A 27730-nucleotide genomic window follows, 5' to 3' on the forward strand; every position below is an offset into this window, starting at 1 on the left:
TTCCACCTTGCAAATTTAATGCCTGTGGTTCCTGCTGGGCTCTGGGTACAATTCAGGCAGGCTCAGGAGTCAGACCGAGCACCCTTGTGGAGCTGCTCCTCCTTGGAGAAGGAAAAACACTGAGATTCCACCAGCCTGGGGAATGAAATGTTGAATTTTAAACCTGTTGCACTGGCACATCAAACCGAAGGCTGCAGATCCTTCCCCGTGGTGATTTCTTTTTTTCTCTCCTACCCTGTATTTTCCACAGGGAAAAATTAACCTTTATCTGCAAGGATGGGATGTTTGTGTCCTATGTTACTGCATTCTAGGGGGGGAAAAAAACAGAAAACAAAAACAAAGAATCCTTGTGCACGGTTTGGATGACTGAGTCCTGAGGGAACTTAAACCAGAAGGAAACGAGCTTTGCACGCTCATCAATTAAAATCAATGAGATTTGGGGAGCGCGCCCGGGGGTGCTGTCCGGGAGCCACCAGAGCCGTGTCCCGCCAGCACAGAACGGCACTTCCAAGACGCGTTTTTATTTCATTTCAGCACTTTGTGCAGAATCTCCAAATAAAACCCACAAGAACCGAAAGAACCGGGACCGACCCCCGCCCGCCGCGTCCCCTCAGGGCCGGGCCTTGTTTACCGCCCGCGCGCGGCCCCGCCCCCCGCATCACGCGACCTGCGCAAGCCGCAGCGCTGACCCCGCCGAGATCCCTCCGCCGCGGAATTCCGCGGGGGCGCGGCGGCCGCGGGCTCGCCCCCCGTTCATCCCCCGCGGCGGGAACGTCCCGTGAGGCGGGAGAGGTGAACGTAACGGGGAGGGACCGGGACAGAAACCGGGCAGGCAGCGGAGAGCGAGGCGGTGAGGCGGGACTAGATTGTGCGGCGGAGGGATCCGAGGGGCGAAGCGCTGTGATGGGAGGGGGAGGCAGGGCCAAGATGGCGGCGCCCTGTGGGCCGGAGGAGCCCGGAGTGGTAAACAGCTGAGGGGAGGAGAGGGCGAGGTGAGTGCGCCGGGCCGCCCCCCGCCGCCACCGCCGCGGCGACACCGGGGACGGCCGCGGGGACGGAGAGGAGGAGGCAGAGCAGAGAGATGAGCGGCGAAGCAGGGAGAAAGGGCTGGGGGAGGAGGCGGCAGGAGAAAGGGAAGGGGTCGGGGGGATGGGGAAGGCGGGGGGGTGATGTTCCCCCTGCGTCCCCTTTCCTGCCTCCCTCTGTCCGCTTTCCTTCCTTCCAGACAAACTTGCTCCGGGGTGCTGCCCCTACCCCCCCTACCTCCCCGCAGGGTCCCCCCACCAGCCAAACTCCCTTTTAAGTCTGTGCTTTTTATTGAAAAAGGCTCAGCACTCCCATTGCAAAGGCTGAGGAGCGATTTCCAGGTTTCCCCTGCCTTGGTTATTTGCTGAGGAGGTTCCCTTGTCCGGGGTTGGGCTTTAAATAAATCAGTTGTTAAAGTCTGTCCCTCGGTGAGGAAGGCTTTTCTCATTTCCTTGCTCCTGGGTAGGTAATGTGAAGTCAGGATGTTGTTTACTTCTACAATAAAACATTTTGCTTCCTGTTATCACAAAGAACTTGGAAGGCTGCAGTTCTGAAGTTTTCACCCTTTGTTTGCTATGGATGCAGCCTCTGTCATTGTTTTATCAGTTTAGGCAGAGCTTCTCTCCTTCTCTTCGGGGTTGGGGTTTTTTAAATGAATCTCTTACACGGCAATGAGTGAAAGGAAGAACGTGCCTTAAAGGAATGTATGATTCAAAACCCCTGGAAATGACCCAGAAACCAGGATCAGGTTTTGTGTGCAGAACTCTTTCCAGAGCTGCTGTTTCCAGAGAACCTTCCAGTGGGTGCTAATATGAGTTTTCATTCTTTGTGTGGTCTGATCCTGCAGTTTCCTGACATTAATTTCTGGGGATAGTTGTTGGAAATCTGTCAGAATTGAAGCACTGCTGAAGTGATCCCATTAGGTGAAAAAAATCCCTTTTCAATTTACATATATGAGCAACTAGAAAGTAAACCTTTGAAAACTCTGGGAGTTGTAATAATCAGTGCAAACCTTAGGAATCCATCTGCCTGCTGTTGCCTTTGCTGAGCAGCAATCAGGTACTCTGCTTATCAGAAACAGCTGAAGTTTAAAATAAAATCAGGGGCTTAAAACCCTTTACTCAGTAAAAAACTGAGTGAAGGATTTTGCTTTGATTTGTTCATTTGTTCTGGTTTTGTAGCAGCCCAGTTCACCCAGGACTACATTTGTGGGGAATTGCAGGGACTTACACCATGAAAATACAGTCAGAATATCTAATGTGTCATGAGATAAGCTTTAATTAAAATGATTTTATCTCTGGCTCTGTTTAATCCTAACACCTTAACTCTTTGTTACCTTTATGTTGACTAAAATGTGGCATTATTAATGTGAGATACACTGGCCAACTGCAGCTGTTTTGCTGTTGGGACAAATATTTGTCTTCAGTAACTATTTGTAGCTTAAAATGAATGCTGGCTCTATTTGCAGCTGGACTGCTGGGATGTTGACTTGTCCTGATTCCTGAAATTCTTCCAACTGCCAGGCACCTTCTTGTCAGCCCTGACAGGAGCTGGGGATGTGATTCAGCCTCTGTGCAAACCGAGGAACACATGCAGGGTGCAAACACACACACATTTCTCTTTGGCAAAGATGCCTTTTGATTTATTAGGAAGAATTATTTTATTTATTAGGAAGAAATCCTTCCCTGTGAGGGTGGGGAGGCAGAGGAGCTGTGGCTGCCCCTGGATCCCTGGAAGTGCCCAAGGCCAGTTTGGATGAGGCTTGGAGCAGCCTCCAATGGAAATTATCCCTGCCCATGGCAGCATGGATGAGCTTTAAGGTCCTTTCCAACCCAAACCATTCTGGGATTGTTCAGTAATAAGGAAATAAAATAATGAGAGCAGTTTGCAGGTTTTGTGGCAGTTGCAGACAGGTGTGTGTTTGAAGAATGTCACAGCTTCGTGTCTGGTGTTATATGTTCCTGTAGTTTAATAAACATAATGAGCACATTAATGACGTTTCCTTTCTTAGCAGAAACATTTCTTTGAGCAGCACAATAAGACCTAGAGTAAAGTTCTTGCAGTGGTAAATTTCTGTCACTTTGCTGGGCATTATTCATGTTTTGTTTTTACTTTACAGTTACACATCATTTGCTGCTGTTCTGTGTAATGCTGGGTTTCATTCTTGGAGCACTTAAAATGCCTTGATGAGTACATTAGATAGGTTGCAGTGGTTTCAAGGTTTACTGAATTGCTGCCTAACTCTGTGAATATTTTAAAAGATTCCTCTTGGGGGCAAAAAAAAAAAAAAAAGCTGCAGAGATTGAGGAGTCTCAGTCCTTGTGTTAGTGCCAAGTCAGAGCTCTCTGATCACCTGTTTGTAGTTTAAAAGATTCCATAGTTGGGCTGACTTTCTGTGTGTAGTGTTAATTAAATTGTTCTAGAAAGCCAGGGCTTGTTCTTATTTATTTATTTGCTATTAATATATGCAGTTGTGTGTGAGGAATTGCAATAATCCCTGAGTCCCTTTCGTGGCTGGCTGGTCAGCCTGGCTCCTGCCAGAGGGTGAGGTGACAGCCCTTCCTTCCATGTTTGGGGCTTTTTGTGACATGGATTGTTTTTAAACAATTTTCCTCTGACAGAAATGTGATGAGTAGCAATTAGCAGTGGTGTATTAGCACAGCATAGAGCCCAAAGAATCTTAAATATTGCTGAATATGATTTTCTCTCTTTGTTTGGGCTTGCTGGGTTTTTTTGTGATGTTCCTGTTCCCACATCAGTGAAGCACCTGTAACAAGTAGAGGAGAATGTGTATACTATAAATAATAATCCAATTTAGTTATGGAATCTAATATCAGATCTTAATATAACCAGGAAAATATTTACTATTAGAAGAAGCCAGACACCTTCCTTCTTTAAAGATGAATAAATAAATTAAATTGATTGTATTGCCAGTTGTAGTGATCAGTTTGAAATGAGGTTTAGAGTGTTGAGAGTTATTATTTCTGGGTGGTGAAAAGGGGAATTATCAGCTGCTTGCTTTCCTATGCCACCAGTGGTTTTTCTCCCTGCTGGAACTTTTCATTCATTGCTTATGTCACTTGTATAATGGCAATGTTCAGTTCAACTGGGAGGGAAATGTAAGATTGGGCATGGTTAGGAAGCATAAAATGGGCTTCAGTTTTTTGTGTGCTGAAAGGGAGGGGGTTAGGCTTAATCCTTTCATGACCAACGTTTCAAAGGTGTCAGTGAAAAGGGCTGCTGTGTTGTCAATCTGAATTTTTCTTTGAGCACAATTGCTGTAAAATCCTTCTGTCCTCGTTCATGGCTTTTGCCAGAGCAGTACCTGGGGATGTGACCCGACCTTACCTGCCATAGAAATCAGGTGGAAAAGTGGAAATCTGGAGCTTCTGGTGCTGTGGTGTTGAAATCCCCTTTCCTCTGGGGCAGAGGGGCAATAACCATTTACTGGCACACCCTGAGTTCAACTCTGCTTCATGAGGAGAGATAAAACTGCTGATCCCCCTCGGCCAGAATGGGTGCTGCTGGTGTGAATTGGGGTGGTTTTGTTTGCAGCCAAGGCTGAGGGTGTGTTTGTGGTGTGTCCCCCTCCTCCCCACCCTGCCAGCAGCATAACTGGCACTACCAGCTGCTTTTTCATTTGCCTTGGGATAAAAATACCCTGAACAGAAGAACATCTTCTCTTGACAGAAATACTTACAGAAGTCATAATCTTTGGGAATACTCTGCTGTCTCTTTCTCTCTGTTTAGCCTTTTCCAATTAATATTTCTGCAGTCTCTCCCTTTGTCTCGAGTTTGCAGTTTAAACTGTTTTGTGTTGTTAAATTAAAATAAATTTAGTCTTGGTTCTTGGCTTGTTGGCTTCTCCTTTTCCTTCTGTAAGATGGCTCCAAAGCTGTGTTGGTACTTTAATACTTTTTACTAAGTATATCTTAAAGAAGGCTCTTGAATATAGGAAATGCTGTGGGTGTGATATTTTCCAGTGAGATTAAAATGCTGCATTTTAAAAGGTATTTCAACAGACTTTTTTCTCTGCTTTACTAACCAAGCACTTTGGATCTTTTGTATAAAACTAGTTTTAAAAGTTAGTGAAGAGTCAGTGACTCAAATCACATGGAAAACTTATTTGTTTTCATCCTGTTAGTTGCAAGAATGGCTGCAGGGATGTGGAAATTTTTCTGATGAGGGAATGATTGCAGTATCTGGGGATGGAAGCATTAGGGAGGCTCAGCTTGTAACTGTGTATTTGAGCATAAAACCCTGCTGGTGCTGATACTGTAAAGGTGTCAGGGATGTCCTGTTCACAGCAAGTATCAATTCCAGATACAAAATACCCTGACAGTCCCTGGCTGTTTCACAGGGTGATGGCAGCCCCTTAACCTGGCCTGTGCTTATCTGCAAGATTTGGAAATCACATCCCAAATTCCTGGTGGGACTGTGATAAATCACACTGACACACAGAGCAGAACAGGACCTTTCTGACTAAAGCCTGTTGCCTGTAAATTACTTACTCAGCTGCCTGAAAAAAGTGTGACATGATTTAAGACTATTGCTGGAATTTCCTGGCTTGTTCATTTGTGTTGGGCACAGATTTGGAGCATCTCAGTCTTAAATTTAGAGTCTAAAATGACTTTACCTTGAGACAGCTGTGATTTGCTTTTTTTAAGTTGTGGCCATTTGTGTACAGTGGGGTGACAGCATGGACTGGTTTGGTGTAACTTGAGATAAACTTCACCTCATGAGGTACCTGTGTGTGACATTGCTCCATTTTCAGATGTGCTTTGAAATACTTTTATTCATATTTTGAATACTTTAGGTGTGGAGACTGCTCTACTTTAAAGAAGTCCCAATGCATGATTGAAAAGTTGAAATAATGGATTATTGGATTTATTGGCACAAGGTCACTCCAGCCATCTGTTTTAGTTAGGGAGCTTGGGAAATGATCCCTTACCTACGTGTGTGTGGTGTTATCAGTGCTGAGCTCCCTTATCAGCCTCACCCTTATCTGATGGCAGCCACAATGGCACAAAGTTTGAAATCCTCTTACCTACTCAACATTTAACAGGGCTTTTCCCCATCTGTCTGCAGAGCCTGACTTCCAGAGCCCATCCAAAGTGTGCTTTATGATTTCACCAGGCTGCAGATTTTCCTCTGGCAGTATCAGAATCTGTGAAACTGCTGCTGAGGTTCTTACTGGTGTGACAAAGATCTGGTCCAAAAGAATGGTACTGCTCAAGGAAAATAAGAAAAAAAAAAAATCACTCTTTTCACTGGTATGTTTTTTATGGGGTAAAAAAGCAGAGCCTTGTGTTTCTGCTGCTTTAATTCTTAAAACAGGTTTTGCTTGCAGTTGCTCTGGGGGTGTGGCCGTGCATCTCTTTTGTTAACAATACTTTAAAGAACTAATTCATGTTGCTTAGGAAGCTGGTGAATCTGTTGCTTGACCATAGCTGAGACTGTGTCCTGATAGAAACTGAGGCACAGCAAGTCCTGTTTGAAAAATTTGTTCTCAGAAATGAAGGAATGGTTTCCTTGGAGTGAGCTGCTTCCCCATACAATATTGCAAATGCAGTCATTGAGTCAATTCAATATTATAATGATTGCTGGAAGTGGAAAAAGCTGTTGATTCCTCAAAATGATTAACAAAGTGGAAGGCTGACTTTTTAGGTTGCATGGATGTGTGGCTTTAAACCTTTTGAAAGGATGGTGCCACTCTCTGAGCATTGTTTGTCTTCTAAACAGCAAATGCTTTGAGGAAGGAGTGGAAGCTTTGGAGTCTGCACAATGTAGGGGAAAAAACCAACAAAAAACCCAAACCAAAATCCTAAACCACAACAAATGCCAGCTGTGATTTTGTGAAAAGCATAGATCCATTCTGCTTTTAGTAAAAGGCAACTTCCCTCACCCCAAGTCTCTATTCTGTTATTATCCAAGTCTTGCTCACACTACCAGCCAGTTTCAATGCAGGTTCAGCATTAGACTAGAAAGGAAATAGCATTTAAATCTAAACACTTCAGTGATCAGACTGCTTGTACATGACCTGGAGCTTCTTTTGGGCTGTTCAGTTCTGATCATTGCAAACTGAGGGTGAGGGGATTTATGTTGTGCAGTGGTGATTCCTGCAATGCTCCAGCCAGTTTGTTGCTACTGAAATGCCACTTGGGAGAGTGGTGCCATATTCTCACCTTTGAATTTGCAATCAGTGCCAGGTTAAGTAAGCTCATGTCTGGTGGCACTAAGAAAAGTGACCTTGGGCAGTTCTGCAACTGCAGAGTGCTGTGTTGCAAATGACAAAGTTTACTGGTGGACATGTTAACTCCTGCTGTCCAGTGACTTTGTTAAATATGAATATTCAAGAAAGTAATGTGTATATAGGTAATTACAGCATTATCTGTACCTATTATACTGGCAATTACAGCATTATTATTATTTAAAACAGAGCAGTGTTCTGTGGTCCTTGGCTAATGGCTAAAGATGTTTTGAATAGAATTTAAAGGCTTAAATTAATTACTGTATGTTCAGAATAGAGAGGAATCCTTTCTGTGTGAGATTCTACCTGCCATAAATAAAACTTGAGCAGCTTTTGAAGGGTCACAGTACAAAACCATGGTCTTGTGAAAACCTTCTAGTTTGAGGTAATTGCACAGCTTAACCTGTGGCCAGCTCTGGAAAGAGCAACTGCAGCACCATTTGGTGTTTTCAGACTGAGGGCTGACTGTTCTCATGCAGGGGGTGCACAACTCTTCTGTTCTGTGTAAAACACTTGGTGATGTTCTGAACATATACCTGGTGTATATAAAGAAGTAAATGATGCTTTTTCTTAACCTCTTTCTGTTTTTTCTTTATTAGTGATCATGAAAGGTGTGTGGCTGGCAGCATTGCAGACAGAAGCACAGCTCATCCACAGAACAGGTGCTGTAAACACAACTGCAGTAAAAAAAACCAATTTTGTGTGTAAACTTGGTATGTGTCAGTCTTGCCTTCCATGGGGGAAGTGAAAAATGTATTCTAGCTTGGAGTGGGAGGGAAGAAGAAACCCTTGCTGATAATATGAGGTGTGATCTAAAGCCAGATTTGTTCTTCCACTGGGAAAGGTTTGGTATAGGATTCTTCTGGATGAAATAAAACCTGATTCATTTGGTGGTAGGTAGGTCAGTGTGACACCTGAACCCCTCTGGTGCTGGTACATGGAAGAAACCATTTTAAAAGCCTGACATGGCTTAGATTTGCTCCAGCTGACCAGTTGTTTGCACACTGTTGCATTTAACACTTTCTGCAGTTTGTGATCACAAATCACAGCAGTGAAGTCAGAGTGTGCTGTGCTGCTCAGGCTGCCCAGGAGCAGCAGCTGCAGCCTGGCCACAGCTGCAAAGTCTTGAAGCCCAAATCTCTCAGAGTGCAGCAATGCAGAGCCCAGGGCAGTGAATTCCTGAGCTGGTCACAGGAGTGGAGAAGGAGCTGGAGGTGTGTATTTTCTCCAGATCTTAGTCTTGTGCAAAGAACTGGAAAGGTGGTTTGGGGAGGAGTTGCTGTAAGAACTCAGGAATGGAGGGGTTCCAGGCAGCTTTTTACATTTTATTCAAACCTTTAGCTTCAGTTAGTGGAGAGTAAATTGAAAAAAATATGGTAAGAGAATGCTTGGACAGTGTAGATACTGAGGTCTTCTGCAAAACAGATTAATATCTTTGTGAAAAACATGAAGAAAACCCTACTCATGACTCATTGGCTTTTTGGAAACTCTTACAGCTTTTATTGCAGGTGTGGAAACCTTCACAATCCTCTCAGTGTTAAATGGGCACTTATGTGGAAAAGGAATAGGAGAGATGAGATTTTTTTTATGTGGAAAGGGAAAAGTTCACTCATCTGCTGTCTCTTCTCCCCCAGTCTGGTAGAGAGACACCAATGAAGAACTTCCTGAAGTTTTAACCTCCACATTCATGTCAGTACGTGCATCATGGCACAGCAAGGAAATGTTGGTGAGCTCCTCTCAATGCTGGATTCTCCAATTCTGGGTGTCCTGGAAGATATAACAGCTGCATTCAAAGATAATCTCATTTGTGGTATGTAGCCTTTTGTGTCGTTTTGGGAAGGGTTTTGCTTTCACATCAGTAAAGGTAGAATGATGTAGGATTTTTTTTTTCTATCAAACACTGTCTTTGCAAATGCAGCTTGAAAGAAACTCTTGATGTTTGGGTTTGAAATTGCTTTAAGGATTGAGGCTTCTCTTCAGTCCATTTTGTTTAATGGCATGGCTCCTGGAAGGTCTGTTACATAATTGTTAAGACTCTATTACAAAATGACTGGCTTTTCCTGAGGCAGAGCCTCAAGTGTGAGCTGATGAAACTTTCTTTGTCAAGTATATCTAGAAGGAATTAGGTGTCACCTACATTATGGCAACCAGTGGGATTTTGTTAAAAAAAAGGCAAAAAACAAAAAATCCAATTCCCAAACAAAACAACAGATTGAGACTTGGTGAAAAGTGATTGCTGCTGTTGAGGCATCACTTGTGCTGACAGAGCCTTTTCAGAGAGCACTGCCAGTGTCCTTGTCCCTGAGCTTGCTCTCTTTATCTGCTGAAGGGAGAGAACATCAGCTCACTCCTGAGCACTTTCCTGGGTAAAGCACCCTTGCAGCTCAGCTACCTGTGGGGTTTTATGGTTAGACAGGAATTGTTATTAAAAAACCTGATTCCTTTCCCTGAGCTGAATGCATTCACTGGAATGGTTTGGAACCAGGAAATGTAGTTGAGAGGTCTCATTTTCCCAAAGGTCTGCTAAAAACCAAGCATTATGTTAGAAATTGTGTAATAATTGCTTAAAAGTTCTGCAATGTCCTTGTAGCAAATACTTCATTTTTAGTGTATTGAGAATGTTTTTGGCTTTTTTCCTTGCTGTCCCCAAACTGACAGACCGTGGGCCTATGCTTGTCAACAACCTGGTGGACTATTACTTGGAAACCAATTCTCAGCAGGCACTGCATATTCTGTCCACTCTGCAAGAGCCTCATGACAAGGTAAAAAAAAATAATCTTGTTATGGCAGATTTTAGCAGCCTTTAAATAGCATCCATTAAAACTCAAGGGGCTCCACTCTGGTGTAGAATTACCTTGCTGTAGAGATGTAGTATCTCTGTAGTAAGAGTAGTTTAAGCTTTAAAAAAAAAAATCAGAGGTCTGTGTTTCTTACAGAGTTCCTTAAACTGACCCAGTTAAGCAAAGAACCTCTATAAAGGAAAGGGTTTGGAGGATTAATGTTGTCTCTTTACAGTGCTCCTGGTGCAGGATGTGTTAGCCTAAAACAAATTGGGTATTTTGAGAGCAAGTAGAGATTTTAAGTAGATTGGAAATGGCACTACAAATTGGCTGCTGCCCAGATTATTTTTTTTTTTTTATTATTTACTTATAAACATTTCAAAGTGCAGTGGCCTGTATAGTTTGCATTTGTCTACCAGTAGCCTCAAAGTTATTGCAGGGTTTTATTTCCTCTGGGATCTTGTATATTTGTAAAATGCCCATAATTTCCATATTGACAAACTGCTGCATGTAGACTGATGAAAAAGGGTATAGAGCAGTTAAATATAAATACTTTTCTTTTTCTACCACTCTCTGCAAAATCCTTTGTCAGCATCTACTGGACAAAATTAATGATTATATGGGCAAAGCTGCTACTCGTTTACCCACCCTCTCTCTGCTGGGACATGTGATAAGACGACAACCATCTTGGAAACACAAACTTTCTCAAGCACCTCTCCTGCTTTCATTACTCAAATGTCTCAAGGTAAGAACTGTCAGGGCTGTCTAAACACCTGATGTAAACTTGCATACAGATGCAAGGCATTTGATTCTTGTTTTGATGTCATTTAGCTAAGCCACAGTGCTGTTAATATCAGCTGAATGCTCTGTGCTGATGCTGTTACTGCTGACAATCTTGTTTCTAAAAGCCACTGTCACTGTGAGTTAGGAATGTTTATTAAAACTTTTCCAAAATAGGTTAAAGACAAGAGGGGCCTTGGTGAAGTTGGTGAATATCTTGTAATCTGAATTTGAGTGTCCTCTACTCGCAGTGTAGATGGGCCATGCAATGGACTATTCCCAGGTGAAATAACCTTGGAATTAGCAGACTTTCCCTTCTTAGCTACTGATTACAAGAAGGTGGCTGTTTTCCCATGGTTTGTGGATTTTTTCCCTCATCTGCAGATTGATCAGGTGTAATACTGTACAGCACTGTACCAGTGAATAAGGAATGAAAAGTGCTTTGAGATCTAGAATGCATTGGCAGTAATGGAATTTATTATGATAGTGAAGAATCCACATTAGTCATGAAGTCACATTTAAATGCACGATGCAGTCAAGTGCCAGCACTCTTCAAAACAAAAGCACCACAAATTTGTAACTGCCAAAGGAGCAGCTCCAGCTGCTGGAACTCCTGATGTGCCTGACAAGATCTGTTGTCCTTTGCAGTGTGACTGAGGGAGGAATGAGGTGTGTCAGAAAGCTGCTGGGAGTAGGACAGAGATGTGGAAGTTCTGGGGATGTGGACAGAGAGTGGGGATGGACAGGAAATGTGCTCTGATAGGTTTTGTGTGACTGAGGGAGAGCAGACACACAGAGGAGGATAAATCCCTAAAAACTCTGTCCCATCTCCTGGGAGATACCCAGAGAGCTCAGCAGCACCTGCCCAGTGCTCTGTGCACCCTGTGCTGACAAAGCAGAGGAGCTACCAAGGAAAATGTGCATTAAACTGAGGAAGCAAGGAAAGAGTTTGAACATTTTCTATGTCCTTTCTGAAAAGCTGATTCTCTCTTCCTGTTTCATCCAGCCAGAGGTTTGTACTGCCACCTCCCTTTCTTGTGGGGCAAGCCAAGGTGTTTGGTCAATGTTTGAATTATTGCTGAGGAAATTTCCAGCAGCCAGGTTTAGTAAAAAAGCTTTAGACCCCTGGTAAACTGGCCAACACCTGTGCACACTCTGATCAGATCTGCAGTTTCTGAGCCTCTGAGTGCTGTGTGTGTTTAGCTGTGGGAAGGAAGGAAGGTGGCTCATAAGATGCTTCACATACCAGGAATTGTTTTTACTCAGCTTTGGAACTGTGGTGATGTTCCCTTTTTAACTCAGCCAAGTATTTCTACAGAAAAGCAGCAGAGTAGGAGCAAGAATCCCAAATCTATTTTTTTCTTCAAGTTGTTCTTTATGAAAAACTCAATAATCTTGGATCATTAAATTCTGGTAGGTTTCAGAAGAGCTGTTTCAGTAGAGAACTTTTTCCATGATGATGATTCAATGTTCACTTCATCCTTGGAAAAAAATTAAGTTCAACACATTTAACTAATGCAGGTTTTTTCCCTTCTTGCAGACTGACACAGATGTAGTAGTACTCACCACAGGTGTCCTAGTGCTAATAACCATGTTGCCAATGATTCCTCAGTCTGGCAAACAGTACCTTCATGATTTCTTTGGTATCTTTGGGCGTCTCTCAGCCTGGTGCTTGCAGAATCCAGGTGAGATTTCAACTTTGTTGCATGCAGTTGTGGTCTGCAGTATCCTTGTGACTCGTGTGCAGTTGGTGAGCACATTCTTTTGTGAGACTCTTAGTGGTCTGAGATTATTTAAACACAGAAAATGATGTGTTAAACCCACGAGCTGTTCTGTTCTTTGAGAGCATGGGGGAGTTCTTTGCTCAGAATTTAGAAGTCTCTTAGAATCTTCCATTTGGTGCTGCTACTGCATGAAATTTCACTGAACCAAAGTACTGCCTTGATGACAGTGAAAAGCAGAGATTGAGCTTAATGGAGAGAGAAGGGAAAATGCTCATGTTTCAGGCAGATTTGGGGGAATTTGATATTCCCAGATATAAATGGGGTGGGAGAAAAGAAGCAACATATATAAGAGTTTAATTTAATGTGCAACTATCAATAGTCATGAAGGTTGATAAAACTGGTTTTCTCAGAGCCCTGGCTGTGCTGTATTTGCTGTAAGGGGTCTGATGTCTAACAGCAGCAGTATCTGTGAGTGTGGCTCATGGCTGAATGAACAAATGCTGTGTTAAGCACATGGAACTGCTATTTAGAGCCATTCTGCATTGCAAGTAGGATTGGAACTTCTGAGGTGAATACTAAGATTTGTCTGCTGTGATTGCATTTGGTGGCTACAAGCTTTTAGTTTTTACCTTTTAAAGTGAAACAAACCTTAGTTTCCTTTTTTAATCATCCAGTCAGTCTTACTCTGGCTCACTGTCTCGAGGAGTTTCAGGTTTTAACTTGAATAAAAACAAAGTTGTGCCTTGAGAGTGACAGCACACTGGTTGGAATTAATGGTCCTTATCTTAAATTCTGGGTTTGCTATGAGCTGATGACTGAGTGTTGCTTGTTTTCTGAGAAGACTTCACAGTTTCAATAGGGACTATTTGTACCTCAGAAGACTTGTTCCAGTTAACATTTCAAATTAAAAAGTACTTTGCATTCTTAGAACTTTTATTCTTTTCTCCAGTGTAATGAAAAAGATTCTAACTACTTTTTCCAGGTCATGTGGCAGAGATTTATCTTGTCCATCTTCATGCCAGCGTTTATTCTCTCTTTCATCGTCTTTATGGAATGTATCCTTGCAATTTTGTCTCCTTTCTGCGCTCTCACTACAGTATGAAGGAAAACCTGGAGACCTTTGAAGAAGTAGTCAAGGTAAAATGCTGCTTATCTCTGTGTTATCAGAGGCAAGAGATTTATAGCTATATATTCCAATTTAATACAATTAATTTGTGAATTCAGCTGAGGGCTGTTTGACAAAACAGTACGAAAATGAGTTATTTGACTGAAAGCTCATTGGGATCAACTCTGGAAGCTGTGGTGATGTGTATTAACCTTATCTGTTAAATGTAACTTTCTGAACTATTGGGATTAGTTTGCTCATCAGTTTTATGTGTTTTAGTGCAATCCAAAGTGCTGCACTGATAACAAATCCTTCTTCCTCCCAGCCAATGATGGAACATGTGCGTATTCATCCAGAGTTAGTGACTGGATCCAAGGACCATGAACTGGACCCACGAAGGTATTACATGTTCTCTCTGCTATTAGGAAAGGCTCAAATTGAGCAGCTTTCTGTGGGGTTATTTCAGAAGGTTGCAGCAAAACCTTTTCTGTCAGCATTGGTTTGTGTGGGGGTGTTTTGCCACCCAGATTTGTAGGTGCACCAGTAAACATATAGACTTTCCTCATGCCAGCTTTCAGCTGGATGAATAAGCAGAAACTGTTGTGAAAGGTCATTAACAACAATGTTGGAGTTCTAAATCCATTTTGTGTCTGGGATGGCATCTGTCTTCTACTTTATCTTAATGATCAAACATCCTCATAAAGATTTAAAACAGTTTGCCTATAATGAATAAAGTGAAACTGCCAGAGGTGCTTCATTGGCTGAAGGTTTGGGTCATATTCCCTGGGTTTCTTGAAGTATTTGATGGGATTTAAGTGTTTAAAATGGCTTCAGTGTGTCTTGTTTTGGTACCTAGATATTGGTTCATTTAACAGATCAGTTCTTTTAACAGGTATGTGTTAACATTATCAGCTGTATTAGTTTTCTTTAGCAATAGGCTCATTTGCCTGCAGCAGCACCACTTGCTGCTTTTCTCTTGTCTCCACAGGCCCAGCCACTGAAGAGGAGAATTTGACTCTTGTTGCTGCACAGTAGTGCTCTTGCCCTGCTTTTCAGAGCCACTAGGAAATCACTCCTAACTGGGAACCCATTGAATGTCACAATGCTCAATTTTGCAGGGGGGAGGGTGGCACCACTCAGGAGCACAATTGGCACAAACCTTCCAGTGGAAGCCTTCTCTTTTGGTATCTTGGACAGAGAGTATTTTACTTTTCAAAGCAACCCAGCCTTTCATAGACAGCCTTCTGGGCTTTCTCTTCTTTGCAGTGAATTTCCATCCCCTGAAATATTGGGCAGATCTAATCTGGCTGTTTAATTTAGTGAGAAGTAGTTCTCAGGATGAAGGAGGTAGTAATAGTAAAAAACATTCCCCAAACTTGGGAGGAAAACCACAGATCTGAAACTGGCATTGCAGACAGTGTTTGCTTAAATAATACAGATTCCCTCACTGCTGGCATGTCTAAATTTTGACTACCAACATCTGAGTGTAGCTGAGCTGATTTCTACAGCTGCTGAAGCTCAGGATCAACCAAGTCTTCGTATGCTGTTCCTCCTTTCCAGAGTGCTCCATGGCAGCCCTTTATGGATCTCTGTGTCAAAGCTGTTTGTCTCCTCTTTGAGACCCCCTCTCACGAGTCATCTGGTTGCAATTTTTGTCTGGTGCCTTGTTCCAGTTTGGCTGGGAGCATGCAAAGCTGCCTGGAACAAATGAGCCATCCTACAAGCCAATTCCTCCTATCTCCTGGAACTCTTGTTTTTAACAATAATTGACTAACTTAATCTTTTGGATCCAAAAACTGTCTGCAGGTGGAAAAGGCTAGAAACTCATGATGTTGTGATAGAATGTGCCAAAATCTCCCTGGACCCTGCAGAAGCCTCCTATGAAGATGGTTATTACTCTGTGTCTCGGAAACTCTGCACAAGCTCAAAACATCATCAAACTGACCCCAGTGCCAGCTCTTACATTGACATACAGAGCAGCTATGGTAAGACCTGCCTGATGGCTAATCAATACCCAATTGCTGGAGAAGGACTGGCCCTAGAGCAAAAAAAACTTATCTCACTAATTTATCCCACTTAAAAGTCTGATTCTTAGGCACCAGAAAATAAACTATCATTAAAAATATAAATACGTAGATATATTTTCTATATGCAGATATACAGTGTGTTCTCAGCATTGTTTCTTCATCCCCTGTCCTCCCTACCCTAAAACAACAACAAAACAAGAAAGCTGTAGTATAATGTGTTCAACAGATATTTTCTTGGGCTGTAAGAAAAGTCTCTAGCTACAAATGTGTATGTTGAATAGATTTGAAATGCTTTGATTAAAAGCCTTTAATCCTAACCAGAAGAATCCTGGGTTTGTATTTGATGTGTTGGATGCTTTGGAATTTTGATTTTTTCTTTTATTTAACTTTCAGGGACTTCTACCCCATATTCCACTCCTCGGTTAACACTATCACAAATGCCAGGGCAGCTACCTCAGATTCTGAGCCCACAGTCCTCGAGGCTGTCAACTGAGCCACAGCAGGTAAAGCAGAAGATGAAGCCCAGCAAGTTTTCATTCTTTGCACTTGTATAATTTCTTGTGCCAGTCTTAAAAATCCATGAACTTTTGAGCTGTGCTGTGAATCCTTCAGAAGTTGGTGTTCGTTTCACATTTAATTGAATTTCCTGAGTGAAGACCTGCATGCAGGTGCTTCACATGTTCCTTTTCTGAGCTCTGCTGTGTTTTACTCTGTGCCCAGGTCACCATCTGGAGCCCTTCTGCAGTGTGTGGTATGACCACACCACCCACGTCCCCCGGCATTGTCCCATCAGAGTCATCCCAGTCTGCATCACAACCCTACAGCAAAGCTTTTGGCACATCTGGTACGTGCTGCAGTTTGGAATTAGGCCTCCAAGGTTTGTTTGACTGGAAATTCTGGCTGTAAATTTTACTGGCAGTTTTTAAATGGGAATGCCACATCATGCCAGTTGATAGCTGGAGTGATAACTGAATACCTCACCTAGAGCAGTGCTGATGCAAACTGAGAGGGGATTTGTGAATTCTGTGCCAAAATCTGAAACAACTTTTGAGAAACTGCACTTTTGTGTTGATGAACAGTTGAAAGAGATTTAAGAGATAAGAAATAAATGCTATGAGGTGTTTAAATGTACAATTCTTCACATACAATGTTCAGCTGAAAGGAGGAAGGGGGAGCCTGCTGAGAGAACTTGTGCTCCTTTTCAGCAGGGGGGAAAGGAACACCTTTGGGAACACCAGCCACATCTCCTCCTCCACCCTGCACTTCAGATGACTTTGTGCATGTTTCACTCCCTTCAGCTGCTGCCACACCTCCTAAAAAGGTATTACAAAATTCTTCTGCTGAACTAAATCTGGTTTTTTTTTCATTGACTTGCCTTAATGCAGTGACCTTAACTGAGAAAGAAAACTCAGAGTAGGTGGTTTATAAAAAATTTTGCATTTCACTGCAAAAACTCTTCTAAATGTAGACAACTATTGCCACTTCCAGCTGCACAGTTGCCAATGAAATCTAAGGCAATTAATGAGTTCTGGGTTTCTTTTGTTTTCCAGGAGGATAAACCAGATTCTGGGAGGCCTTTACTGCACCGACAGCAAAATGTCATAAACAGCGATAAATCATTGGGTAAACTCCATTTTCCTCTCCCCATTACTACAACCTATTGTAAACAGCTCCAGTTTTTATTGACACTTGTTCCAATCCCCAAACCCTTTTCCACAGGTTCTTTCCCCCCCCTTATTTCTTTTTAGTTCTAGAATCCCACTTTAACCTGTGATTCAACTTAAAACCTTCTTGTGATGCTTCTGATTTCAATTTAACCATTCATGTTCAGAAATAGCTTGAGATTTTTTTTACCTTACTCTCCTACATATTTAAAAATGCAAATATAAATTGAAGGCTGAAAAGGGATATTTATTTTTATAAAAGCTGATTTTTTGAGGATTATTATTAGAAGCAGCAAGTTGTATATTAAATTTTGCTTCATCAAGTTATCTGTCACGTGTGGATCAAACTAAGGCTGCACGTAAGGATAGATATGATGGTCCCTCTTAAAGGCCTCTGGAAAAAAACTTTTTTTCTATCTATAATTATATTTCTTTACTTGAACCTGTTTTAAAGTCCCATGGAATACTGAAATCAGTATGTTGAGGAACTCAACTTTTAATAGGTGAATGTAGATTCCATTTTCCATTCTCTGTCATCTACCTCTGTGACAGCTGTAAAAAGGGATTTTGGAGCTGTATTTGAGACTTCTGTGCTGTGAATCTTAACCATCTTCAAAGTGGAGATGATATTGAAATCTAAAGCTGGTTTTCCATGGTGTGGTTGTGTAGTACCACTGGAATCTGAATATTCTGAATTCCAAGTTATGAGCAAGCAAAGTTTTTCACTGAGTTCCTGATGTGTGACTGAGCTGAGCATGAGGTTTCTCTCCTGCAATGTGTATCCCACAGCTGCTGTCTCAGTTTTGATCAGTAGCCACATATTGGCAAGTTTGTATTACATCTGATTGCTAAACTTCCTTTTTTCAGGCAGGTGCTGTGTGCTTGTAGAGCCAGCTCAGAAGCTAAAGGGGTGATTAATGCTAATGTGGAAGTGGAGCAGTCACAGTGCACAGGAGCCACCTTATTTTCTTTATTTAATGGGTTAAATTGCAAACAGCACATCCTTCCTCACAGAGGTTGTGCAATAGCAAATGTTAAGTTTACAAAATTACATTTTGGGATCAGGACTAACCTGTGACTGATCTCTGAACTGTTCTCCACATGGAATGAAACAGTCAGATACCTTCCTCCTCTGAGGAAGCATCTTTTATTCTGAGGACCTTGCAGCAGTAAAACTTGTGTTTTGTGCTGTGCTAAGGCTGGAGAAAACTGTACAACTAACTTTTTGATTTCTTTTTTTTTTTTTTTTTCAGACATACCCAGTAGTAAAAGTTCAGTAACCTTAAGTGATCTTCCAGAGTTTCTAGGTGGGTTGTCGTTTGAAGATAGCGCTGAGAAGGACAGAGAGGAAGGTAATGTCTGCCCTGCTTCCCTACATCTTAGCTAAGGAAATGTTTGTCCTGTTGAAATGCCAGATGCATCATGGTGCTCCCCCTCTCCTCAGATGCAATATCTAAAGAGATCTCCGAGATCACCACCGATGCTGAACACATGGTGCCTAGAGGAGGATTTGACTCCCCGTTTTACCGCACAAACGAAAGTCTGTCAGGCTCTCAGAAGAAAACCCACTCAGCAGCCTCCAGTGTTCAGGGACACAGTCAGACCTCTGAGCCTTTAACATCTCTGGACAAGCCTGGGCCTGAGGGTGCACGGGAAACACCCAAACAAACGTTTACTCCCATAGACAAGCCCTGTGGAGGCCCTGGGGAAAGCCCTGCTGGGAACAGGGAAGGAACCTCTGGGGAGCCGAGTATTCTCACTCCCAGCCCTTGTAAAGTACCAGCACACAGGAGAGTGGTGTTTGGGAGTGGGCAGCCTCCCCTCTATGAGCACCTCTTTGAGGTTGCATTACCAAAGACTGCCTACCTCTTTGTTGGCAAGAAGACTGAGGAGCTGCTAAAGAAAGCCAAGGGAGCCCAGGATGAAGACTGCATGTCCTCAACTTCTCCCGTGGAAGTGCTGGACAGGCTGATTCAGCAAGGAGCAGATGCACACACTAAGGAGCTGAACAAGTAGGTGACTGAAAATCTTACTTTGCAGACTTTATTGTTACTCTTTTTTGTGCTGGTTTAATTTTAAGCGGTGCCAAAAAAGCAGCTGCACAGTTCCTCCCTAATCTTTTTATACCAACTGACCTTAATTGTACTTTTACCAGGCTATAAGCTCTTTTGAGGTGAACATTCTATTTTTTTACTTAAACTTACCTGTTAATGCTGCATTTTCTTTTTTCAGATTGTCTCTGCCAAGCAAATCTGCTGACTGGACTCACTTTGGAGGTGAGGAAATTTCTCATGTTTTGGCAATCTGTTCCTCTATTATTAGACTTGCTTAAACAATGACCTGCATACTTTTTGCTTGTGGGTTTTTAACTAATGCTGCAGAAAGATGATGCCCTCCACTAAGTCATGGTTTATCTGCTTAGCAAACAGCTGTGTTCCAGAGAGATGAGCTGCTTTTTTCATCTTTGAAAAGTGCAAAATTCTAGGCACTTCTTACTTTTGACCATTTCAGCCTTGCTAAGCTTCAGAGTGCTGCTGGTCATCTTACAGATCCTTGCACCTTCTCACTGCTCATTCAGTCTAAAACTTATGGCTTTTCTTGCTTATTTATGTGTCTGTGTCTTAGTTTTGTGCTCTGAGACTTTTGTGGTGATGGTGGCTTGGCTTTTTTTCCTTAATCACATCATTTGACGCATATATCCATTGCTTTGGGAAAAACATTTATGATTTTTATGTCGGAGATCCAATAAAGCAGAGAGTGCAGCTCAGGAACCTCTTGTGTGTCCCACTGCAGGTTCTCCCCCCTCAGATGAGATTCACACCCTGAGGAACCAGCTGCTTCTGCTGCACAACCAGCTGCTGTACGAGCGCTTCAAGAGGCAGCAGCACGCGCTGCGCAACCGCCGCCTCCTGCGCAAAGTCATCAAAGCCACGGCCCTGGAGGAGCACAACGCTGCCATGGTGAGCAGGGACACAGCTCCACCAGTGCCTGAGACACACTGCTGCTGCTCCAAGTGTTCATTGGCCTGCCTGGTGTCTGTTGGTACCACTAATTAACAAAGAAGCCTCATTTGTTGCTTTATTGAAGTCGGTGTTTGTGGAGTGACTCGTGCATGAGTTCTGTGTGCTGTTATTTAATGTCAGTAGTTTGGAGTTGACTGCAGGCACCTGAATCCTTCCTGCTTGACCCCTACCAGCTTTTGGAGTGGTTTTCAATGCCTAAACACCTTACTGCATATTTGATAAAGCATTGTCCTTTTGCTCCTCAGATGAGGACTAATAGCAAAAGCTTTGGAAACTCAAGTGTTGTTTTCCAGAGTTGTTCACTGTGATAGAATTTGAAGATATAAGTACACTGAAGGATGTCTCAGTACAGATTTAGGTGTGTTTCATTATATATTTTCATGTTATAACTAATTCCATCAACACTTTCACCTTCTGATAATTAACTACAAGAGCCAAAAATAAAATTCCAAGTAGGTTTTGGAAGAAGGACCTGTGAAGCCCAAGTCCCTGTTGAAAGCATGAGAGGCAATGGAAAAATAGACTGTTGCTCATTCTTGCTTTCAATGTGGCTGTGAGTTTTCAGCCTGTCTACCCTTATCACCATTTCATCTCCTTTTCAGCCAAAACCAAGCCAAGCCCCAAAAACCTTGAGAAAATGCTCTGTGTAAAATGTTGTGTGTGTGGAAAAGTGTTTTCCTGCATGCTGCTAATGGCAGCTTTGCTTGGCTGAGCATAGATGTCGTAGCTGCTAAGCAGGTGTCTTGTCTGATGTGTCATGTGGGATTCTTAACAGAAAGATCAGCTGAAACTGCAGGAAAAGGAGATCCAGGCCTTGAAACTGAGTCTGCAGAAAGAACAGGCAAGGTACCACCAGTTTCAGGAGGAACATGATAATATTGTGGCTCAGCTTCACAGCCAGATCCGACAGCTGCAGCACGACCGGGAGGAATTCTACAACCAGAGCCAGGAATTGCAGGTATGAAGCAACAACAATTTTGTTGTCTACTTAATGGTTTTAAAAATAACCTTCTTTGTACCAAGGCATGAAATACCTGAGAGAAAGCTGCACATTTTTATTAGAGATATTGTCCTGATTTAGAATAAGACAGTGCATTATTGAAAGTGTTTCACTTAATGTTATCCTTTTATAGTTCTGTTTTGTCCTGTCTTCAGCTTGGAAATAGGAAAAGGCAGGTTCTTAGCTGGTTTGGAGGGTCAGTATAACTTCATTTCCAGTCCTGGGGGTTTGCAGCCTCCCAGCTCTGTGCCCTTGCTGTCCTTAGTGAAGTTTCAGAACCCTGAGTAATTTTTTTGTCACTTAAACAGACCAAGCTGGAAGACTGCAGGAACATGATAGCAGATCTGAGGTTAGAGTTAAAGAAGGCAAACAACAAGGTGTGTCACACTGAATTGCTGCTTAGCCAAGTTTCTCAAAAGGTAAGAAAGTCAGTGTGCCCAGGTCCCTTTGTGTCTTTCTGATTATTTTTTATCTGGTAGTTTTCATCAGGTGCTTTTTCTTTCTTGATCTGAAAGAAGCCTGTGCTGAGCTCCAGAGAGTCTGATATTTAATTACACAAAAACAACACAGAAAAATTTTGGTGAAGAAACTCTAAACTCAATTAAAGGGCTTCTGGAACTTCTTATTTTGGCTTTTTCCACAGCAGGGATTTGCAGATTGAGTATTATGAATTTGTATTAAAGCTCTGCTAAATCTTGACAACTGAGAGATACTGTTTATATCGTAACTTAAATGGAATGAAAAGTTCTTTATGAAAACAATTTATTTAACACTTAACTACCTATGAAGCATTGGATTTTAACCTTTGTTTCCCTTCTTCACAAAAATACCCTGTGAACACAGTGCCTGTCAGCTGTGACTCTCCTGAACTGTTCATCCCAATGTTGGATTCTGTTCCATTTCCCTTCCCAGCTTTCCAACAGTGAATCAGTGCAACAGCAGATGGAGTTCTTGAACAGGCAGCTGCTGGTTCTTGGGGAGGTCAATGAGCTGTACCTGGAGCAGCTGCAGCACAAGCACACAGACACTACAAAGGTACCAGTGCAGAGGACTTTTGGGGAGACTTCCCTTGAAGTCATCATCCAGCCCTGAGTTCAGAAGGAAAGGCTTTGTATCTTAACAGACTCTTTGTTCTGAAATTGATTTTCAGGGATTTGATTGTATGTTTGATCTTCTGTTCAGATGTTCTGTGCCCTGTGGGTTTGAGGAATATTTTCAGTGCCCCTTCTGAAAGCTAAGGAGGAGTTGTTGGGGTACACTTGGGGTCTGTTTTAGCCAACTGATGTAAATTCTAGCAATTTCTTTTCCAAAAGCCAAGACTTTACTGTGCTCAAATGACAGCAGATTGTTGGTAAAATAATGCAGGGTAGTAGTGCCAGAATTTGTGGAAAGATCTTAACAAGGATTTTACGGGTTTTTTGAGGTGTTACTTCAAAATGAGCATCTCAGCCTTCCCACTCAGTCATTTTCCTATTAAAAGTTAACAGTAACTTCACTGAAAACTTCTGTGGCTCATATGGTTTTACTTCCTGACTTCAAAGGAACCTTTTTTTAATTAGAAGCAAGTAAATTACACAACAATATAACTGTTCCTGCGTGAGAGCACGTAATTAAAGAAGGTGAATAGTACACTGAAAAAAAGTCTTCTACTGGTATTTAATGAAGGTCCTGTTGGAAAATGGATTTAAAATAGAGTTTGTCTACTCTAATCCAGTGCAGAACTGGCAAGAGTTGCTTTGATGAAAAGAGGTTTTCATGAGGAACATTAATGTGCTAATAAATTCCAGTGATGTGTAGTTATTTTAATAGTGTACATCTTCAGCAGGGCTGGTTTTCTATATCTGTTTTTAGAAATGCTGCTTTTATTCTGGCTTGCTTTAAAATGTGCCTATTTATAACATCAGAAACATGTCTAAACACCAATAAAAATAACACAGGATCAAATTAGACTTTACCATTGTGTTGTTTGCTTCGAGGAGGTTGAAATGTTGCACGCTGCTTTTCGGAAAGAACTGGAGAAAGCAAAGTTGTGTGTTCAGCAGCAAAGCCAAAGGCTCGATGCTTCCCAGAAAAGGATAGCTGAACTGGAATCTCAGCTTGCAAAAAAGGACCACCTCTTCCTGGAGCAAAAGAAATACCTGGAAGATGTTAAAATCCAAGCAAGGTAGGGGCTTCCTATGTAACATTTTAGCTGTGCTTTGACAGATGCACTGTCACAGCTGAGGCAGAATCTGGAGATTTTGGACATTCTGGTTTCTCTCTTTGCTCAGGGGTCAGCTGCAGGCAGTAGAAAGCAGGTACAAGGCTCAGAAAAAAATCACCCAGGCATTTGAGCTGGAGATCCTGGATCTGTTTGGGCGGCTGGAGAAGAGCAGTCTACTGAAAAAACTTGAAGATGATAAAACAGAAGCAGCTGAAGCAGCAGAAGAAAGGTGAGAGTGGTGATGTGAAATCTGCAGGACTAATGTGGGTTTATGTCAATTTTGGACTTAAAAGCAGTGGATGTGCAAAGCTGAGTGTGTGGCACATCTGGGTACCCCCTCTCTCTCCTGCTTTGCCCCAGAAGTGTGAAAGGAAACCAGAGGCAGAAAGGGAAAGTAATCAAAGCAATCTGCCCTGGCCAGCACTTCCCTCTCCACTGTTTAATTCCTGTGATTTCCTGACACTGTGTCCTCTCTCTTCCCCAGCAGGCTGGATTGTGGTAATGAAGACACAGCAGGACACAGTGAAGAAACACTGGGTAGAAATGGAGAGACCAAACCTCCCAGCACCCGAGGCAGCAGTAGCAGTAAGGGGGGCAGCAGCAGCGAGCTCTCCACCCCAGAAAAACCCCAGAACCAGAGGCTGAGCAGTCGCTGGGAGACATCCATGTTGCTGGAGCCCTCCACTACTGTCCCACTGACTGTAGGTTCACTCCCCAGCTCCAAGAGCTTCCTCGGAATGAAGGCACGAGAATTATTTCGAAACAAGAGTGAGAGCCAGTGTGATGAGGAGGGGGTCAGCATCAACAGGCTGTGTGATGCCCTAAAGACTGAACTATGTAAAGATCCAAGCATGGAGTCAAAGGCCTCTCCAAGCCCCGAAAACCTCTCGCCTAAGCTCCAGGAAAGCAGTGTTGGACAGCTTCATATCATGGACTACAATGAAACTCATCATGACCACAGTTAAAGAGGAAGATAGTCAATCAGTGTTATTTTCATATTCTTGGCATAGAACAGGAGGCGTGAGTGCAAGTTTAACTAAAAGCTTTTTTGTTTCTTTGGTCTGAGCAGTGGCTCATGCAGCGGAGCAGGATCGATGGCCAGGAACGGAAGGAGGCTGCTGAATGAATGCAAAGTGGATTTTTGGGTCTGGAATTGAAAATGCCCAGCCTAACTCTTGCTTCTTTCTCAAATTCAATCCTTAGCAGCGTGTACTAATTTGAAGGGACAACTGTTAGCATTTGCAAGTATTTTTTTTCCCTTTCTCCCTGTCCCCAGTTGAGTGGCTGCGTTTATGAACTTGAGTGCAATATGAGGCCAAATTAACATTTGTGAGTTTACTCTGAATGCTTTGTATTTCTTTGCAAGCTTCCCATTTAGAGCAGTTGGTTGTGCTGCCTGTCCAGGTGACTTTGGTTCCTTTCATCCTGGAAAGAAGCAGCACTAGGATTTCCAGTGCATTCTCTGTTTTTGCCTGTCCACTGTCCCACATCCCTCAGAGCCCAACCTTCATTCAGTTGGAGTCTGATTGAATACCCAAATGTTTAAAGAACGTTGTACCTCTGCAAAATGATTCATTCACCCTAATTCATGATCATTGTTTATATTGTCCTTAACATTTCCTGGGAAGTTCCATTTGAACAGACAAAAAGGAACTGGAGTTTGTAATGCAGAAGAGACCGTAAATGCTGAAGACTTTTTAAAACACCAGTTTCAGATCTTCTTGGTGTTTGAAGTGTTTGCCTGATTGACCTCACCCTGGTTTGTATGTGAAAGCAGTTGGGGTAGGAGAAGAGGGAAGAGGAAGCTTTACTTAAGTAGGGAGAGGATGCAGAACATGGAGGTAGAATTCCAAGCTTATGAAGATCTGCAGAGGAGGATTTGCTTCTCTAATCAGGGAAATGTGCTGCTTCACCCTCCTTCATTTATTCCTGATCTGAACATGACCACCATGTTTTGAGTCCAAGAAATTGGCTTCATTCTTCCTGGCAGTACCTTTTCAGGCTTGCCTTGGAGAGCCTGGTTTCCTTTGAGTGCCCTCCTACTCAGATTGCAGCACATTTTTGAGTTCAGCAGTGTCAATTTGGCTTCAGGTCTCTCCCCTTCACCCTTATCCTTCTTCCTTAGGTGACAAGGCTGAGGAGGAATCCTGCTCACACTGAAATCAGAATCTTGGTCTGAAGCCTTTTGGTGTTAATCATGTTTTAAGTCAATTTTGAGCCTTCTGTGAAGGAGGATTGTGGGATCAGGGCTTGTCAGTGGTCAGACTCAATCTCCTTCGTGGCAGAGCAGGGCCTGCTGTTAGGAAGGCAGTGCTTGTTTTAAATGTCCCACGTGGCTGGGTCCAGGTGTACTCAGACGGTTCAGGCTTCACAATTCCCCTGCATCACTCGTGGCCTCTTCTCCTAAACATTCTGTGGGTGGCAGCTGCTGTTTAAGAACCACCTCACACAGAAATCAAGTCCAAGCACACTTGCATTTGTAGTTCAAATCCCTTCTTAGCCCAGCTGGGAGCGAGGCAGTCAGGGCAGCTCCGCTCATGGCTGACAGGACTCGTCCTCCATTCCCGCCTCCTCCGTAACTCCAAGGTCTGAATACATTTCTGCCTGTCTTAAATTATTCTCCTTGTCCTTTCAGTTGGTCAGTCCAAACTCTGAGAGTAGAGGTGAACTTCAGTGGTTGTGTCAAAGCTGACTCTGCATGGAGTAGAGAGTAGAGAGTTGGTTGTAAGTGGCAGCCTGGTTTTGTCTTTAGGCTTTCTCAGACGTAGTGGTAGCAGACGTGGTAGCGCGTGTTTCGGTGAGACTTGGAGCTTTCCTGCCCCTCTCCCACTGGATCCCAGCCTGGGGAGAATGGTTTGCACACAAAGGGCCTGATGGGCCAGCTCAGCTGGGAATGTTGGAGGAGCTCCTGCCCATCCTGCTCTGCCAAGCCCGGGTCTGGCGTTCCCAGGAGAGGCAGGTTTTGTGTCAGTCACAAAAATGCCCTGGCAGCAACGCAAGCTCTTTGGTAAGGTGGCTTTTTTTCTTCTTTTAAACAGGATTTTAGCACCAGGATAGTAATGGAAACCACTTTAGGTTTGTTTATGGACCACAAAGATTATGGAGGAACAAATTTTGCAATTTTCTTTCCTAAGTCTAAAAATCATGGATCTGCTGTATGTAGTTAACTTGCAGTTTGTTTGAAGGGGTCCCATCAGTGAAGTGGAAACAGATTTTTTTAACTGACTGCTTTTAGTTAAATCTAAAATTGCTGTCTTTGTCAAGTTAATCTGTTCCCTGCCTCGCTCTTTGTAAGCATGTTAAACAATCCACATTAAATGCCATAAATATGAAATACGAGGAAATGGTACAATCGTAAGCTAAAGAGAACTTAAACCAAAAGGAGGTTTTGCTGTCCTTATTAGAATGTTCTAAAATGTCAAGGCAGTTGCTTGTGTTTAACTGTGAACAAATAAAATGTATTGTTTTGCACTACTCTGTGTTAAATTCCCTGCCAGACCTTTTTGGGACCAAACACATGGAAGAGATTTCAGTGTCCAAACATTTTCCCAGGTGGGACAGTCCAGAGCAGGTCAGTGCTGCTGCCCCTTGGCACAGGATTCACCATTGGAAACTCATTTTTCTGCATGGAGCCAAAGCCTTTTTTTCTTTCTGTGACAAACAAACTCATCAACAATGTGCCAGCATAATCCATAAATGAACTGCAAACAGTTCAGTGCTGCAGATCTGCTGGTGAGCTTCTGCATGGCCTTGCTCCTGCAGGCCAGGACTGCAGAGTGATTAGAGAAATTAATAGCTGGAAATGTCAGAGCCTTGTTTGCAAAGCTGGGGCTGCTGTCAGGAGTTGGCTCTGTCTGTGCTTTTCCCTTCCATCCAGTGCATACAGGACACTTCCTCAGACCACGAGGAATTTTGGGGCCACTTTATTCTAGTGAGGTAAGGTTGTTCTCTAGTTGTGCTTTTTTCCCAGACTGGCACTTTCTCACTGGTTCTGGTCTTTCATTGGTTTTTATTTGTTTGGTTGTTTTTGTTGGTTTATTTTTTCTCTTCTTGAAATAAATTAATATTTAAAAGATTGCTCAAAGCAGTTTAGTAATCCATACACAAGCCTCAACATTCCAATTAAGGATTAAGTATAATTCTTAAAT

At 42.7% G+C, this 27730-nt stretch overlaps 1 protein-coding gene across 5 annotated transcripts; it reads left to right on the forward strand.

The window, feature by feature from the left end:
* The first annotated feature begins 906 nt into the window (after window positions 1–906).
* Window positions 907–27056, forward strand: TSC1 (TSC complex subunit 1). Of its 5 annotated transcripts, none has more exons than XM_064727493.1 (23): window positions 907–992; window positions 7876–7938; window positions 8911–9086; window positions 9935–10038; window positions 10649–10801; window positions 12377–12521; window positions 13543–13697; window positions 13991–14064; window positions 15472–15650; window positions 16086–16195; window positions 16413–16536; window positions 16898–17013; window positions 17243–17315; window positions 18610–18708; window positions 18801–19368; window positions 19589–19632; window positions 20150–20316; window positions 21155–21337; window positions 21688–21798; window positions 22292–22414; window positions 23356–23543; window positions 23650–23811; window positions 24067–27056. In XM_064727493.1, exons 3-23 carry the CDS (start codon window positions 8981–8983, stop codon window positions 24545–24547), a joined length of 3465 nt encoding a protein of 1154 aa, XP_064583563.1. In that variant the 5' UTR covers window positions 907–992; window positions 7876–7938; window positions 8911–8980; the 3' UTR covers window positions 24548–27056. The 5 variants fall into 5 exon arrangements, with proteins under 5 accessions (XP_064583563.1, XP_064583564.1, XP_064583565.1 ...); XM_064727494.1 differs by having other exon boundaries at window positions 24070–27056; XM_064727495.1 differs by having other exon boundaries at window positions 23359–23543.
* The last annotated feature ends 674 nt before the right edge of the window (window positions 27057–27730 follow it).

The sequence above is a fragment of the Zonotrichia leucophrys genome, chromosome 17, assembly GCF_028769735.1.
Source record: "Zonotrichia leucophrys gambelii isolate GWCS_2022_RI chromosome 17, RI_Zleu_2.0, whole genome shotgun sequence".
Lineage (NCBI taxonomy): Eukaryota > Metazoa > Chordata > Aves > Passeriformes > Passerellidae > Zonotrichia > Zonotrichia leucophrys.

Coding starts and splice junctions, on each gene's coding strand:
- TSC1 (XM_064727493.1), top strand. CDS start 8,981: ATGGCACAGCAAGGAAATGTTGGTGAGCTCCTCTCAATGCTGGATTCT. Junction 10,802..12,376: donor CATTACTCAAATGTCTCAAG/GTAAGAACTGTC, acceptor CCCTTCTTGCAG/ACTGACACAGATGTAGTAGT. Junction 21,338..21,687: donor ACCAGAGCCAGGAATTGCAG/GTATGAAGCAAC, acceptor TCACTTAAACAG/ACCAAGCTGGAAGACTGCAG.